The sequence below is a fragment of the Camellia sinensis genome, chromosome 13 (assembly GCF_055761805.1).
Source record: "Camellia sinensis isolate YWXY chromosome 13, ASM5576180v1, whole genome shotgun sequence".
NCBI lineage: Eukaryota > Viridiplantae > Streptophyta > Magnoliopsida > Ericales > Theaceae > Camellia > Camellia sinensis.
Window position 1 is genome coordinate 112933810 of NC_138973.1, and position 17598 is coordinate 112951407.

The 17598-nt window shown below is 40.1% G+C and overlaps 1 protein-coding gene across 1 annotated transcript; it reads right to left on the reverse strand.

Moving 5' to 3' along the window:
- Positions 1–1540: 1540 nt before the first annotated feature.
- On the reverse strand, positions 1541–9503 carry LOC114305386 (phospholipase A1-IIgamma-like). Its single transcript, XM_082900806.1, has 4 exons — positions 9351–9503; positions 8945–9009; positions 6585–6930; positions 1541–1928 (listed from the first exon to the last, which is right to left on the reverse strand). Exons 1-4 carry the CDS (start codon positions 9501–9503, stop codon positions 1575–1577), a joined length of 918 nt encoding a protein of 305 aa, XP_082756932.1. The 3' UTR covers positions 1541–1574.
- Between the last annotated feature and the right edge of the window lie 8095 nt (positions 9504–17598).

Consider the following 17598-nt stretch of genomic DNA (forward strand, 5'->3'; position numbering starts at 1 on the left):
TTTAGCCAAACCTCGAGGGGTGTATATGTAATTTGCCCAACAAACCTTTTGAAATAAGATTTATGCCCTCCAATCCGTGACCCTAATAATTTTTGCTGATGAGAGTAATCAAACTTAAGATCTTAGAGACAACAAACCTCCAGATCCTAAACCTTATCCACCAGGCCAAACCCTTCAAGTTAACATTCACATAAATAGTTGGAAATTGAATACAAAAATGCATAAAAAAACGTGCTCACTAATAATAATTTTAGAGTATGGGCAATCCTAATTATACATAATTTGTATATATAAATAAAAAAAAAATACCAAAATATTTAATGCATCGTCAAAATTCACTTAAAACATGGGTTTCTGTCATACAAACATTGAATCTCAACAACAAATTATATTTCTAAGCATATTAAGCATATATCTTTAAAGTAATTTGTTAGAAATTGGGCGCCCATGTGGCATGACCCTTTTCTGAACCTTTTGAATCTTATCCAAATAAGTTTGAATTTAAATTCAAAATCTATTTAGATAACCACTCAGGATATCTATATCTACCATATCAACTGATATGGATAGATGAGATATATATCTTATATATCTGATATAACTGATATGAATAGATTTATTATTATCCTATATATCTGATATAATATGGGATATGGATGATTAAGAAAATAATAACGTATGTCGTATGTTATTATTATCCTATATATCTGATATAATATGGGATATGGATGATTAAGAGAATAATAACGTATGTCGTATGTTTTTTCCCATATTCTGACTCTCTCCCAAAATACAACGATCAAGAGCCATTTTGTACTGTGATTTGTGTGGGTGATATTCATTCTGTAATATCACTCAACTGCTGGGTTGATTGATCAGATTCAGGAAGCACGTGATTTACCCACGAGATCCTTTCAATTCAGACTCTGCAGAAAAAGGTATGACCATAATTTTTCATCCGCTGCGTTTTACCTTTGATTTACATAATTATATATATAAATAGATCTTGATCAGATTTTCTAATCATTAAACATAAGGTAGTGATTTCAATATTAATATACGTGTGAACCATGCCTCTATTTCTAGTGATAAAAAATATATATATAAAATATTTCTATATGTATAACATTTTCTTATTATTATGTCAAGAGATAGAATGAATATGCATACATCAAATGTGTGTTTGTTCCACAAAAATTTCAACAAGCAAATTCACGCGTGTAATTCAGAGACATCAAAAAAACTCATTTTGAATTAGCCAAACAAGTTATTTTCTCATTTTTGACCAAAATTTTTAAGTCCTATTTTTGCATGGGTGAATTATACAAGCAGCCTTATTGGATACTAAAAGATGGTCATTTGACAAGAATATTTACCAAACAGCCATGCATTAATATTAGACTTACCAAACAGTCAATGCAACCAAACACAGCATAGCATGGTCTCTCTCAAGCTCACTATATAAAGCACGCAGCACAAGCTCATTCAATATAACTTTCATACAAACAAATTGACATACATATTGTTTAGAGAGAAAAAAAAATAAAACAATATGGACACCAATAGCAACATTGCTAAAGGATGGAGTTCGTAGTGTCAATTGCTAATTTTTCACCCACGTTTTTGTAGCCTATGAAAGGAACCTTTGGAACAATATCTAGGGCATTACGAACACGTAGAACACGGAGATTTTTGAGCCCAGACAAGACCTTTTTGAAGTCTGAATCACCAATTCTTGGGCTAGCAAACACAAAGGCAGTCATAGGACACGCCTTATGTGGTTGGTTTCTAGGAATGTTCAATCCATTGGCAGCTATGTCAAATGCATTTAAGGTTGCAATTGCTGCACCCAAACTGTGACCAACTACAGTTATGTTGATTTCTTCATTTTGGTATTCTTCAACAAGCCTTCTGACCTCTTCAAGAACCTAAAATATATTATAAATGATGATTTTGGCATTGTTCTGCAAATTAAGAAATTATTATGTACCATCTTTTCTTAAACTACAATGTTAGGAAGCCCAAAAAAGTTATCTGAAAAAATGAAGCTTCGTGCACTAGATGTCTTCTCAGTGTGCTCACATCACACAAAGTTTGAATCTATATATGATACATTTTTTGATCATCTTTTTTGTTAGAAATGGTTTGAAATTCTAGGTAAAATCAGAATTTTTTTCTATCTTTGGTCAATTATTTAGGTGGGACCCGTACGCCAAAATTGGCGGGTCCAAGTGGTAACGCATTTTATGTCACGTTGTGATTCACGTGGTATATTTGGTTGCTCAAAAATATTATCGAGTGAATGGAAAATTGAAGCTAAAGTGTGCTCCATGAAAATTGAGTTTTGGTGGAAATTCCTTAAAGTTTGTGTAAATGGCTTGTCCCACATTGATTTGGTGAGAAGTTTTGAATGGGTTTATATAGCTTGGACTTATAACTTGGGGAGGGCCCCAAGGGGCACCCCAAGTTTGTAGAAGGGAGAGGTTATGGGCAAAATGGGCTAGACTCATTGGACCCAAAAATCACCATGCACGCGTGCGCGTGCCGCTGCCGCCGCCATCCGTCCGATTGGGCGGGCTGGGCTGGGCTTGGGCGCGGGTGCGTGGTGTGAGGTTGGGTACCTACTTAATTGTGAACACTATTATAGAGTCAAGGAATGCTATATTTTTTAAACATGTCTTTCCTTACAAGAAATGACAAGAATTAAGTTCACAGAAAAGAACTTATGATTGTACACAAAGTCAAGACTAATGACAATCAAACACAAGAGTCTAGTAATGGTCTCGACCTATAGGATTTAACTGATGATGAACCAAGACGAAGTAAGAGAGAGAAAACATCAAAATCTTTTGATCCAGATTTTCTGACATACCTGTTAGAAAATGAACCTCAAAGCTTTAAGGAAGCAATGACAGGTCCTGAAGCACCTTTGTGGAAAGAGGCTGTTAATAATGAAATTGAATCCATTATGCAAAATGATACTTGGGAATTGGTGGATCTTCCACTAGGTTCTAAACCTCTTGGATATAAGTGGATATTAAAGAGAAAAATGAAAGCAGATGGTTCAATAGACAAGTATAAAACAAGACTTGTAGTAAAAAGTTACAGACAAAAGGAAGGGTTAGACTATTTTGACACATATTCCCCTGTGACAAGAATAACATCCATTCGTATGCTTATTGCTATAGCAGCGTTATTTAAATTAGAAATACATCAAATGGATGTTAAGACAGCTTTCTTAAACGGTGATCTAAATAAAGAGATTTATATGGAGCAACCCGAAGGGTTTATAACGCCAGGGCAAGAACAGAAAGTTTGTCGGCTTGTAAAGTCTCTTATGGATTAAAACAAGCACCTAAGCAATGGCATGGAAAATTTGATTATGCAATGCTTACCAATGGGTTTAAGATAAACGAATGTGACAAATGCGTCTATATTAAAAATACTGACCATACGTCATAGTTTGTCTTTATGTGGATGACATGCTTATCATTGTAAGTAGTCAAAACATGATCAAATCAACTAAGCAAATGCTTAACAAAAGATTTGATATGAAAGATATGGGGGTCGCAGATGTTATATTAGGAATGAAAATTACTAAACATCTGACGGATATGCATTATCTCAATCACATTATATTGAGAAAATTCTTGATAAATTTATCAAGGATGATTCGAATTTAGCTAGAACACCTGTAGACATCAGTCTTTATTTATCGAAAAATAAAGGTGATGCAGTGTCTCAGTTAAAATACTCCCAAATCATTGGAAGTCTAATGTACCTAATGAATTGTACTCGTCATGATATAGCTTATGCTATCAGTAAATTGAGTAGGTACACTAGTAACCCCGGAGAAGACCATTGGAAGGCGATCATTCGGGTTCTTAGATATCTAAGATTTACCCGTGATCATGGTTTGAACTTTATTTGATATCCAGCAATACTCGAAGGTTATTGTGATGCCAATTGGATATCGGATACTAAAGATTCAAAATCCACTAGTGGATATGTCTTTACTTTGGAAGGCGCTGTTGTTTCTTGGAAATCCACGACACAAACATGCATCGCACGATCCACAGTGGAATCCGAGTTCATTGCTTTAGACAAAGTAGGAGAAGAAGCAGGATGGCTTCGTCACTTCTTAGAAGACATTCTAATGTGGCCAAAACCTGTGCCAGCTATTTGCATTCATTGTGATAGTCAATCTGGCAATAGGCAGGGCACAGAATCATATGTATAACGGTAAGTCACGACATATTCGTCGTCGACATAATACCGTAAGGCAATTGTTGTCAAATGGAATAATCTCAATAGATTATATAAAATCTAAAGAGAATATTGCGGATCCGTTAACAAAAGGTTTGATAAAAGAGCTAATGTATAGTTCATCGAAGGGGATAGGATTAAAACCTATTACATAAAAGTCATCATAATGGTAACCCTACTTATATGACTGGAGATCCCAAGAACTAAGTTCAAAGAGACAACTAAGTTATGTGTGGCCCGCTAGAAATTACCAAGGGATTAAAATTCCCTGCCCATTCATATGGTGAGAGTGATATCTACAACATGTGTTGTCTGCAAGGGTATAAGGATAAGTATTGCTTTTAATGATTACTTATATCTTGATTTAGGCATAAAATCAAGACGAGTATAAGGAGATACTCACAATAAGAATTACCCATATGAGTGTCGAACTGGGGCCGGTTCTATGAGAATGAAGAGGCTACATTCTCTAGAAGCACTCATGAAAACTAGGAGCGTTCAAGGCCAAAATGAACACAACAGTGAGAACCACGATGTGTTAGAAGATATTTTGTGTGAAATTTATTGTCTTGGCTTACACAAACGGCTGAACAATTCAAGGCATCGCGTCCATTGGTTAGCTAGTAAGTCCGATAGGTTATCACTAGGGAAGGTTCAAGGCCGAAAGCTACCTATCCTAAAGCAAGATATTTTCGATTTATACTCTTTCGACAAATTCTGCATATTGTTGCATTTCTGTTGTCATCAAATTCCATTCATGTGGGGGATTGTTAGAAATGGTTTGAAATTCTGGGTAAAACCAGAATTTTTTCCTATCTTTGGTCAATTATTTAGGTGGGGCCCGTACGCCAAAATTGGCGAGTCTAAGTGGTAACACGTTCTATGCTGCGTTGTGATTCACGTGGTATTTTTGGTTGCTCAAAACCATTATCGAGTGAATGGGAAATTGAAGCCAAAGTGTGCTCCATGGAAATGGAGTTTTGGTGGAAATTCCTTAAAGTTCCCGTACGCCAAAATTGGCGAGTCTAAGTGGTAACACGTTCTATGCTGCGTTGTGATTCACGTGGTATTTTTGGTTGCTCAAAACCATTATCGAGTGAATGGGAAATTGAAGCCAAAGTGTGCTCCATGGAAATGGAGTTTTGGTGGAAATTCCTTAAAGTTTGTGTAAATGGCTTGTCCCACATTGATTTGATGGGAAGTTTTGAATGGGTTTATATAGCATGGACTTATAACTTGGGGAGGGCCACAAGGGGCATCCCAAGTTTGTAGAAGGGAGAGGTTATGGGCAAAATGGGCTAGACCCATTGGACCCAAAAATCACCACACACGCGTGCACGCGCCGCCGTCCATTCAGTAGGGTGGGCTAAGCTGGGCCTGGGCCTGGGCTTGGGCGCAGGTGTGAGGTTGGATTGGGCTTGTCCGACCCAATACTAATCTTTTTGGGCCAAAAATATTTGAATTCAATTTATTTTTGATAGAATAAATTTTGTCCAAATTTTAATTTTAATTTTTGAATTCAAAATTTTATTTGCAACTCTTCAGAAATTCTTTACAGGTTCGGATCTGTCCAAAACCGAATCTGTTCGGTTCAAATTTAAATCCACCTGAACGGATTTGAAATTCAAATAGATTTGGTTATCTGTTCAAATTCAAACCTAACAGGTACAGTACCTGTTCAAGCAGGTATGCTACCTGTCCAATTCAAAATTAAAGGGAGCCATTACTTCTATAAATAGACCAGACCTCATTTGATCAGAATGACTCCAATTTTCGTCCATCTTTTGCTGCAAATCATCTCTGCATTTTGCCGCATTTATTCCATTATTTTTCTGTGAGAAAGAGTGTATACACTAAGTGTGTTCATTGAACAAATAAATTGTAGTGCTGCATTTATTTGTTGTTGATCATTTCATCTTGGAAGATAGACGTCCATATTCTGAAAGCATCGAGGAGAGGATGAATCTGTCTTAAGAACACAGTGTCAAACACTGGACTTGATCATATTATTATTTGAAGAAATTAATCAAGTAAATTGTTTAATTTATTATTCTGTTTTATTTGTTTATTAAATTATATTTTAATTTTGTTTTTGTAACAAAATAAAATCTGTTTTTATTTATTTAATTTTATTTCTAGTTTGATTTTTGTAATCAAACAATTTTCTCTCATTTCCTTTATTTCTTGTATATTCTGTTTGTTGTTAAGTAAACAAACAGAATTAATTGATTACAGTGAAGATTGTCCAACTTAGGTTGGGTATGTTTTTCCTTACTTAAGAAGTATAAGCTTATATGTAAATAGTTTATCAAAATTACCTGGTCTCTAGCACTAGTCTTGGTGAATGGTGATCTTGGATCATTTGAAGTGTAGATAGAGTAAAATCCCTGATGCACCTTAGTATCGTCGTCTTGCTCTCCAAGTATCTTTGAAGGTGAAACAAGAAGAATTTGCAAATCATTAACCCATTCCAAGGCCTGGTGTGTTCCTCTCCAGGCAACCACAATGTCTCTCCTTCCCAGCTTAGCCATCTTTTCGTCTGTGGCCATAACGACATATCCCATCCAATTCGATTCTTTGCTCCATGCCTCCTTTGATAGAGACGTCAAGATGAATGCATCGGGGACTTGGGTTGATGATGTTGCGTACAAATAGGGGCCAATCCTAGGAAATAGAGTACTTGGAACCCAGTTGTGCAGAAGGTGAAGAAAAAGCTATCCTCCTGGAAGAGGAAGCTACTATCTTATGCTGGGAGGTTGACTTTGATCAAGACAGTACTTGCTAATTTGCTAATCTATTTTCTTTCTCTCTTTAGAATGCCTAAGGGTGTTGTTAAAGCCTTAGTCAAGTTGCAGTCATTTTTTCTGTGGGGAGGGAATGTTAATAAAAGGAAAGTGCACTTGGTCAAATGGAAGGAGATCACAAAGAGTAAAAGTCAAGGAGGTTTGTGTGTGAGAGATTTAGGAGAGGTGAATGAATGTTTGTTATTAGAGTGGTGGTGGAGGTATGGTAATGAAGATATAGCTTTGTGGAAAGTTGTGGTTTGTTCGAGGTATGGTAGGAATGGAAGAGGTTGGCTTCCAGCTCTAAGTCTCTCAGGTGGGATGTCCACAGTTTGGTTGGACATTGTGAAACTTCTCTAAATAAATTAGCAATCGGGTGAGTTCTATGGTGATCATTTCAGAATTAAGGTTGGAAATGGAGGAAGAATCATGTTCTGGCAAGATAAATGGCTTAACAATAAAGATATGCAGGTTCAATTCCCCAGACTCTATAGTCTATCCACTAAGAGAGAGAAGACCCTTCAACAAATTAGTGCTAAGAAGCGTAATCTGGGGCTGTGGCAACTGAAATTTAGAAGACAGTTATTTGTATGGGAAGTTGAGGAACTGCATACATTGATGGATCTATTGGAAACCTCTACATTGGTGAGGTTTGATTGTGTTGATTCTTGTTCTTGGTTAGAAAATAGCTCAAGCCTATTTTTAGTCTCTTCTGTGAGAAGATGGTGGGATGTTACAATAGGGATTGGTCAGGTTGTGCCTAAAAGGGTATGGGTTGGTTTAGCCCCTCCAAAAGTGCAGTTCTTCGGCTGGTTGGCTTGGAAAGACAAAGTTAAGACTGCAATCTTCCTTCAGAGGATTGGGGTGCTACCTGTATCAGCAGATAATATGTGTGTTTTGCCAAGCTAAGTGGAATCCTTGAATCATGTGCTCCTGTTTTGTCCATTGGTGTGGAAATGTTGGTCTTAAATAGTAAGAAGGAGTGATCAGGTTTGGGCAATTCCTGGATCTGTTCAAGGCCTTTTACAGTGCTGGTTTGCTAGTAAGAGTAAACATTGGGTTTCTAGATTATGGGAGATGGTTCCATCTGTTATGTTACGGTCTGTATGGAGATTGCGAAATGAATGTAGGTTCAAAATGGCACAACCCATTTTTGATGATTTTTGTGATAAAGTAAAGGTACAGATTGCTCTGTGGGTAAAATGGAGTTTGGAGGTTGATTATTCAGTTGATGATATTGTTTGTAATTTCAATCAGATTAGTTGTCTAGTTAGGCCCTTTGTAATTCTGTTTAAGAGTCCAACAAATAGGCCAAGAAGACAATAGCAAGGCAGACGAGTTGGCCGGCCTTGCTTCCATGGCTGACAAATCAAACCCCGGCCCTCTCCTAATTGAATTCCTTCATAGACCTAGTACAGAAGAACCAAAAAAGACTGAAGTCCTCTGCACCGAGCTAGGTCCTTCTTGGATGGACCCCATCATTCTGTTTCTAAAAGAAAGAATCTTGCGGACCGACAAAAAAGAGGCACACAAAGTCTGGGTGAAGTCTGAGTGGTTTTGGCTCTCTCCATCCGGTGCTTTGTATAAAAAGTCTTTCACAGGACCTTACTTGAAATGCGTCCATCCAAACAAAGTTGAAGCCTTTTTATTTGAAATCCACGAAGAATTGTGCAGAAGCCATATCAGGGAAAGATCTCTGGCCTACCATGCTATCTCTCAAGGGCATTAGTGGCCATACATGTAGGCCGATGCCTAGAAGTATGTGAGGAAATGCGAAAAATGCTAGAAATTTGCCCACCAGATTCACCAATCGGCCAAAGAGCTTCTTCCTCTAACAAGTCTTTGGCCGTTCGCAATATGGGGGCTTGACATAGTGGGCCCATTCCTTACCGCACCAGGCAACTGTAAATTCTTTATCGTGGCGATAGATTACTTTACCAAGTGGATCGAAGCTGAGACCCTAGCAACAATCAAAGACAAGGACGTGAAGAAATTCGCCTGGTAGAATGTGATAACATGGTTTGGAGTCCACAAAGCTCTGATCTCCGACAATGGCACCCAATTTGATGGAAGGTTGTTCAGAGGTTTCTGTGAGGAGCTAAAAATAGAGTTTTACAATTCAACACCGGCCTATCCTCAATCAAACAGCCAAGCCGAAGCTTCAAACAAAACCATTCTAGATGGACTGAAGAAAAGGCTAGAGAAAGCCAAAGGCAAGTGGACTGAGAAACTTCCAAATGTCCTCTGGGCCTATCAACGTTGAGACGCTTAACCAGGGAGATGCCTTTTGCTTTGGCATACGGTATGGAAGCGGTCATCCCATTGGAGATTGGTATGCCCAATATCCGCAATGAAAATTTTGAGCCACATCTGAATGCCGGAGCCAGATTTGAGGCGGTCATCCCTTGAATTAGACCTCGCTGAAGAACGCAGAAAAAGAGCCCTAGTCCACATCGCTGCATACCAACAAGGACTGTCTAAGAAGTATAACAAGACGGTTCACCCAAGACAGTTCAAAGTTGGGGATTGGATTCTGTTGAAGGTGATGGGCAACACTCTGGTACCTAGCGAAGGAAAGCTAGGGGCAAATTGGGAAGGGCCTTACAAGATGACATGTTTAGCAAGCAAAAGGGTATATTGTCTGGAAGATTTGGACGACCAAGCCATAACTCGGCCATGGAACATAGCCAACTTAAAATAGTGTTAGTTTTAGTTTGCACTTCTATTGTAATTTTTGTAGAAAGCAAACATACCCTTTCATTTTTAAATGAAATTCTTTCAGATGTGGAAATGAATCAAATTATTGTACTTGGACATTTTGTCATGATTAGTGGTTTGAACTAAATAAGGGACAGCTGTCTCTTAGCCGAGGCGTTTTGCCCGGCTAAAGGGGTTAATGATTTGTTCAACTCCAGTGTTAAGCCGAGTTGTTTCGTTCGGCCAAAAGAGTTGATGACTTGTTCAACTCCAAATCTTTAGCCGAGGTGTTTTTCCTGGCTAAAGGGGTTGATGACTTGTTGAATTCCACGTTTTAGCCGAGATGTTTTGCCCAGCTGAAGGAGTTAATGACCAACTCCAAGTGTATAACCGAAATGTTTTATCCGACTGAAAGAGTTGATGACTTGTTCAACTCCAAATTAGTGGCCGAGGTGTTCAACCCGACTTAAGGAATTGATGACTTGTTCAATCCTAGATTTTTAGCCGTGGTGTTTTACCCGGCTAAACGAATCGATAACTTCTTCAACTCCAAATTCTTAGCCGAGATGTTTTGCCCAGCTAAAGAAGTTGATGACCAGTTCGACTCCAAGTTTTAGCCGAAGTATGTTGCTCGGCTAAAGAGGAGATTTCTTGTTCAACTTATGATTTCTTGTTCAAGAATATTGCACGGTTGTAAAGAAAGAATACAATGTAATTGCAAGCAACTAAAGTTGTAGAAATTTTCATTCATTGAGCATTCAAGTACAAGTGGAGGGGCCGGTAGCCCAGTTACACGTGTTCAACACAAAAAACATAGAAAGTACAAAACTAAACCAGAGGGGAAAGATCAGCAAATTCATCCCCAGCTCTGGCAGCGGGCTCTTCCAAGTCAACCACGGCGGTCACACCACCGTGCTCCGTTTGGCTGATATGGTCTTGACCGCCTTCTTCTTTGACCTCTGCCTCGGCCTCCGCCTCCTCTTGCAAAGAGTTAAAGACATCGTTAGCATAAGGCACCATGTAGCCCGATAAGGAATGTGGGAAGTGGAGAGGTGAACACCTCGGTTTCGGGTCTTTAACCAAGCTTCTCGCAAACAGCCTTCCAACCAGACTTGAAGAAAATGTCCTTGCTGGCTTCGACTTGCTTTGTGTAGCTCTCCTCAGTCTCTTTGAAATCGAGATTGTTGGCTTCATCAACCACCTTGTCTTTCACCTTTTTCACCTCCTCGAGCTCAACTTTCTGAGCATCTCTCTTCTGCTCGGCTTTGTCGAGTTGACCAAGTAGCCTCGCATTATCAGCATTCGTGATTTCAAGCGAAGCCTTAGCTCGGCCCAACTCAGCCGAGACATTCTTCCCAGCAGCGTTCAGCTCGGTTACTTTTTACCACAAGCTAACAATACGGTCCATGACAAGGTGGGTCTTCTGAATAGACTGCAAGAAATCAAAAAAAGGTTAGACAGAGCAAGCAACAAACCGAGCAGATAGTTGGAAAGATTTTAAAATTTGAAGCTTTTACCCTTGCCATCAATTTCACCGCGGACTTGACAAGTCGGGTGTCTAGAATGTGCTCAGTGCCTATCATGTCTTTCAGCAAAAGCAGGGATTTGGAAAGATCGAAGGCAAGGAGATGTTTCTTGTCCCCTTTCACAGAAGCATTAGTCGGGATAGGGCCACCCCGAGATTTCAACCTCGGCGACCAAGCAGAAACCGGATCGACTTTAGTCGCTTCGTGCTCAGTATTGAGCTCAATTACTAGCTCAATGGATGGATCAACCAAGCGGGCCCTCTTACCAACCCGACGTTGCTCAACATGTTGTGTAACTGTAGAAGCCAAGGCAATCACGGTCCCTGAGCTCTGGCCAGTGGTTAGTGTAGGAGGTAAGTTGCTCGGTAGCTCAGTAGAAGTGGCGGTGATTTGGTTCTTAATCTGACTCCTTTTTGCCATCTCTTCCTCTTTAGTTAATCTGATTAGGGGCATGTCTGGCAGGGTCGGGTCAAGAAGAAGAGAAGGAGCTGGGAGAAAATCGGTAATCTTGCTCTTACAAGGAGCTAAGTAGCAGTAGCTTGGTACGTACCCGAGGAGCTCGTAGCAATCTCGGCGCCGACACCTTAGCACGGCCCTGATCGCCTCTTCGTTCGGATAGAGCTAATTCGTTTGTAACTCTTCAATAGTTGCAAAAGGAAGGCAATTAGCTCGGTGCAATTAATAATGACAAAAACAAGTTATCAGAAAGCTCAGCTTACAAGAAGAACCGAAGTCCTTGCTAATGTACCAACATTGCACATCGACCCTTTTGTAATTGATAGTCACCCAGAAAAAATCATCGTCATACATATCTTTGTTCGGCGTCCCAATCACTAATCGCTCCCTGCCCGGCCTTATTTTTAAGTTATAATTGTAGTCGTCCTTTGTCTGGCCAAGCGTGTATTGACGCAGGATCTCGGCCAATCCTAGCTGTAACCCCAGTCGATTATTCAGCTCGACCACTCCGTTTATGATCTTATAAGTGTTGGTAGATACTTGTATAGGAGGCAGCCCGATTATAAACACCCCAATTTTTACCATCCTCAAGATTTAGACGTCATCGTTTGAACACTTGATGATTTTGTATGCTCGTGTTCGTTTCGAGGGCCTGAAGTTCTTGGCGGAGTGCCTTGCTTTCGAGCCTCTCAACTTGTCTGTTTTGTGCTTGGTTGAGGACCAAGAGCTTATTGTTTCAAATCTGGAGGAGAGAATGGCTTGTCGGCTATCCCCATAGTTCATCGGCCATGTCTTGTGCCTGCCAGCCATCAGTGGTGGCCGGTCGGCCACTGGTGATGGCCGACGACCATTTTTCTCCTTTTTCAGATATTTGTTTGCCAGCTGTGCTAGTTGTTGTTCACTGAAGTGCATCTCCATACACGTGTATGGAGGGATGAATACAAGCTCTAAGCTTGTTTTTCTATATATAGGGGGGTCTCTCCCCCATTTTGGAAGGTTAGACAATTTGGAACAAAATTTTCTCTCTCTCTCTCTCTCTCTCTCTAGAATTTTTTCTCTCTCTTCTTATTTTGTGCTTTGTAGTTAGCTTTCTCTACACCTTTGCACATAGACTCTTGATCAATCTTGACTACCTTGGAGCTGAGGTTCTAGGAGGTCTTCTTGGTGCCTTAGAAAGGGTTTTGAGCTTGAATTTGTGCCTGAAGTTGTCTTGTGCTTCAAGAGGTATAAGACTCATCTTTAAACTTGTCTTGCATAACTTAAGTTGCTATTCTTTTGTACTGTTCTGACCTGGTTTTTCAACTACAAAAAAAACTCTGTTTTTGAGGCTTGAAAATGGTAGTCTAAGTCTTGTTGAGTTTGGGGGTTGTTTCCCCTTTTTTGTTCTCTGGCTTGTGAAGCGTTTTGTGTCATTTCTTACCACCCTTAAACCAAAATTTTTTGGCCCTTTTAACCACTGAAAATCAGAGTTATTTCAGTGGTAAAAATCAACTTTTGAAATCCAAAATAGAAGGGGTTAACCTCCCCTCCTTGTGTCTCACTTGCATGCCTAGTTAGCATCACATGGTAGCATGTTTTTGTAGCCTAACTTAGCCTATTTCCAGCATATGTTTGCCTCTGATTTGGAATGATTTAGCTTTGTTTTGGGCTGCTTTGGTCATGTGAGTCATGTTTTGCATAGTTGTAGTGCAAATGGCTTAACTAGCTTAATGTTTTAGGTCTTCACACATGATTTGCTTGAGTTGGTTGCATGTTGTAGTGTCTTTTTACATGTAATTTCAGCATATATAGCTCTGGCAGTTGTTCGTTTGTTTCACTCTTTCATTGCTTTTGAGAGTTGCTCTTGTGTCATGTTTGCAAGCCTAGATAGCTTAACATGTGAGCATGTTTTTCTAGCATTTTGTACCTAAATATCAGCATGATTTAGTCACTGTTTTGACTGGTCTTAGCTTTGTTTTGAGCTGATTTAGTCACTGTTTTGACTGGTCTTAGCTTTGTTTTGAGCTGGTTTGGCCCTTTGAGGCTTGTATTGTGTGGTTGTAGTGCAATCTCCTTCACTAGCTTAATGTTTTAGGCTTTTTAACATGAATTGCATGAGTTTCTTGCATGTTTTAGTGTTATTTTGCACTCCATATCAGCACTAAAATCTCTGCAATCTCCCTCTATTCTTTACTCTTTCATTTGTTTTGAAAGTGACTTCGAACCCCTTGTTGGCTTAAGTGTAGAATTGAGACCCTCATGCCTAATGGTTTAATTCCTTCAAGAGTTCATTACCAACATCATGAGGCCTCTTTCATGCTCAAGGTACTTGTGGTTTAAGCCTTCTTTCATTAGAGGACACTCAACTTTTGGACTAACCAATTAAAGAATGGATTGGTAATCTAAAATTTGTAAACAAAAAAGACAAAGTAAAAAAGACAAGATAAGCATCTTGTGTTGCATTGCATGTGTTCAATCGGACGTTATATTGAACACAAGGAAGATTGGAGCATTTCATACTCAAACTGATGAAATGAGCCAATCTCCTTGGTCTCCATTGCCTTTGATCACACATGATAAGGTGATGGTCTTGAGTCTTGTTTTGCATAAAATGAAGTTGTACTTCTTGGTTCTTTGGCCATCATGCATTGAAAATGCTTGGTTGGTGGTTTTGGAGCCAAGAGTTACACTCCTTTGACCTCGTGTAATGATAAGGAGGGTAATAGTACACATACTCCTTGAGAATACACTGCTTTGCCTTTGTTTGCTCTCTGTTGTAGAAAAAAAGAGAAGTCCAAGGAAGTTGTGGCCGACCGGCCACCAGAAGTGGCCGACAGCCACCAATTGTAGCCGATCGGCCATCAATGAAAAGTTGGTTCAATATGTTCCTGAGGTGGAGCAGAGGTGTGCTAGAAGTTGGTGTAATTTTCAGTGGTCAAAGCAAATGCAAACAGAGGTGTCTAATGGCAAGACAGTGGATTTTCGGGAGGTAGTCAACCGAGCATGCATGCCTCTCTCGCTCTTGAGGCCATTTAATTGCTTTAATTAGTTAGTGTAACTAGTTAATCAATTCCGGTTTGTAATATTTAATTAGCTTAGAATAAGTTAGTTAATTTGTTTCAATTGTTGTAATAATTAGTTAACCAGAATAGTTAATTAGTTTTGGTTTGGAATAATTAGCGTAGCTAGTTAATGCTTATTCATTCGGATCGTCCTTCGCGAGGGCATAATGTTGCAATAAGTGTGCGTGCGAGTGTGCATGTCTTCCAACCCCGCGCCTTTCTCCCTTTTATTTAACCGCTTTCGATGGTTAAATTAGAGACATTTTCAATTAGCATACCTTATGCTCGCATGTTTGCATCCATTCATTTGTCTTGCATGCACCGAGGCTCGGCGCATCATTCAAACTGCATCGTTATTTCAATACACTTCTTTGAATACGTGTTTAAAAGCATGCTATCAAAGTGTTGCAAATGTCATATTGGTAGCCAAGCCTATTAATTTCATGTTGCATGTGTTGCATTGGGCATCTCGTATAGTTAGGATCATGCATTTGTTTCTAACTAGTTTTTGTTTTGGCTTGAAGTACTCGGTGAGTTTTATGCTTTAGCATACTTGCATGAGTGTGATTGCCATAATACCATGATTAGCATGTTTGCCATGAGGCTATGTGCTTACTTGCTAAACTACATGAATGCTTGTGAATGGAGGCTTTGTTGTTTGAATTGGAACAATTCATCAAATGTATGTTTTAAACCCACTTTACGAAGTGGCAAATCATGTTTTAAGCCCATCATGTTTTATGGCAAATCCGCGTTTTAGCCCACTTGAGGGTGGCAAATTCAAACCATTTTCACAAACAAACATGAGTTGAATTCGTTCCAAATCTCGCAACTTAGTCTATACTTGCTTGTGTGCGTCACATAGTAAAGTTAGCTAATAACCGGAATAAGAACACACGAGGTTTATAAAACATCATATCATGATTAGTAGAGGCCGATCTTTGATCGGGCGAGCGAGAGTGCTCATTTCAAGACCTTCCCCTCACGCACCGAAGTTTCCGAGTCGAGGCAACTTTGCTGATGACGGACACGTGGCCTTTGGCACGAGTCAGGGTTTCCTAAATTTTCCAAAAATAAAATATTTAGGTGGCGACTTTGTAATTTGGTAAAACAGTCCAATTTTGGCATTATTTGATTTAAAATCAATTTTCCAAAAAGATTTGACGGATTGGACTCTTTGGTGTTTATCAGTTTCACATTGCACTTTGTGAGATTAGATTCAGAACTGTCGTAGGAGTCCAAACTGTAGCACCAATTCGAGCTCTCTGTAAGGGAGAGTGAAAAATTCGAGCTACACCGATACGCTTGAAGAATTCGCACATTAGGGGTTGCATCGGGAAGTGCAACCCTCCCTCGACTATGATTAACACGGTGAAGGGGCAGGACTCTAGTCCGCCCCATGGATTTATGCCCTCTTCATCAAGCTCCAAGTGTATGTCAGTGGGGATGCCATACTTCTCGCAGAACGCAGCCAGGGCGCCCGGCATGTTTACATGGAAACAGCAGCACGCCATAAAGGACCGGCTTGTTTTGTTCGGTAGAATTGGGTTGACTAAGCTATGCACAATGGCTGCTTGGTGTTTGAGAGCCCTGGTGTTAGTGTGCCTGGCCCCCTAGGAGTCTGCAGTTAAAAATCAAGTATAAGTGGCATCGCGGTCGCGCAAAGGAGCTTGATTTTAGCTCGGTCCAGATGGCTTTGGCAGAATCCAACTCGGTTGAAAAGCGGGCTAGATATTAGCCCGGTCACATGACCTCATACGTCCTGTATCCCGGTTTTCTACCCTAGTTCCATGAATAATGAATTTGCTCGGTCTACTTACATTTTCAGATCAACATAGTACTATTAGCCCGGTCTTTCCCAGATTTGCCCTCGTTCATCTCAGAAGGCAATGAACAGTGGCTGAAAATGGGGAGCGCGAGGGTTTCCCAGCGTAGATGATTGGACAGAGCCCTAATTTGTCTAAACCTACCCTAGTTTCTTTTCGTTTCGTGATATTACCATGTCATTTCGAAGGAAAGTAACACGACAAGCTCACGAACAGTTAAGAAAAAATGAGGGAATATGAAGAACTTACGGGTTGGGGCGTGAATCGAAGTTCCAGGCAGAGAGACGCTTCCCAACGGCAACGACAGAGCCCAATCCACCAGAGAAATGCTTCGATATGGGCATGAGATTCTAAGAACTAGGGAAAGAAGATGAACTGTGGCTCTGGATCGTCTATGGAGAAGAAGATGAATAGTATGAGTTGAGATGTGAGGAGGCCTACAATGTATGTGTGAGAATGGGTTTAGGCGCCAAAGTTTGAATTTCGAGAGACGGCGTGGGGCAGCTGGATAGGCGTTACAGAGCCAATCAGTGAATGACAAGTGTCTATGATAAGACCAATGCCAGTCTTGAAAAGACAAGCTAAAAAGCCAAACCACCAACTGGCTAGGCAGTAAGACCGAGCATAAAGAATAGCACGGTTGAAGCCTGCGCACTGGTTTGGGAGCATGGCTATTAAGGTGCTTAACCGAGCACATGACAATTAGACAAGAGGAGTTGTGCCAGAGAATATAATCCCTGTCGCACTAGTGCAACCAGAATTAAAGGGCAACTGAGAGGGAGGTTTATGACTTGATATTGATCTGAGCCACTTGGGGCTAGAGACTGGGTTTTTACTCAGTCAAATATCGGAAACATGCAGGACCAGAGACGTAGTCCAGTTAAGTCCGTGCTCGGAAGAAACAAGCCCACACGATCGAGCGAGTTTTGAGCACGGTCAGGCGCGTGGCATGTGTTGGAGCGGGATATCAGCCCGGTCCTGTGAAGTGAATTTGAGATACTAG

What these genes read in the sequence shown, in the direction of transcription:
- LOC114305386 (XM_082900806.1), bottom strand. Translation starts at nt 9,503, where the DNA reads ATGTGGACTAGGGCTCTTTTTCTGCGTTCTTCAGCGAGGTCTAATTCA. An exon ending in GGGATGACCGCTTCCATACC is followed by an intron (nt 9,010 to 9,350) that starts GTATGCCAAAGC and finishes GATTGTTGCTAG; the next exon opens with GGTCTCAGCTTCGATCCACT. An exon ending in AGACTAGTGCTAGAGACCAG is followed by an intron (nt 1,929 to 6,584) that starts GTAATTTTGATA and finishes AATATATTTTAG; the next exon opens with GTTCTTGAAGAGGTCAGAAG.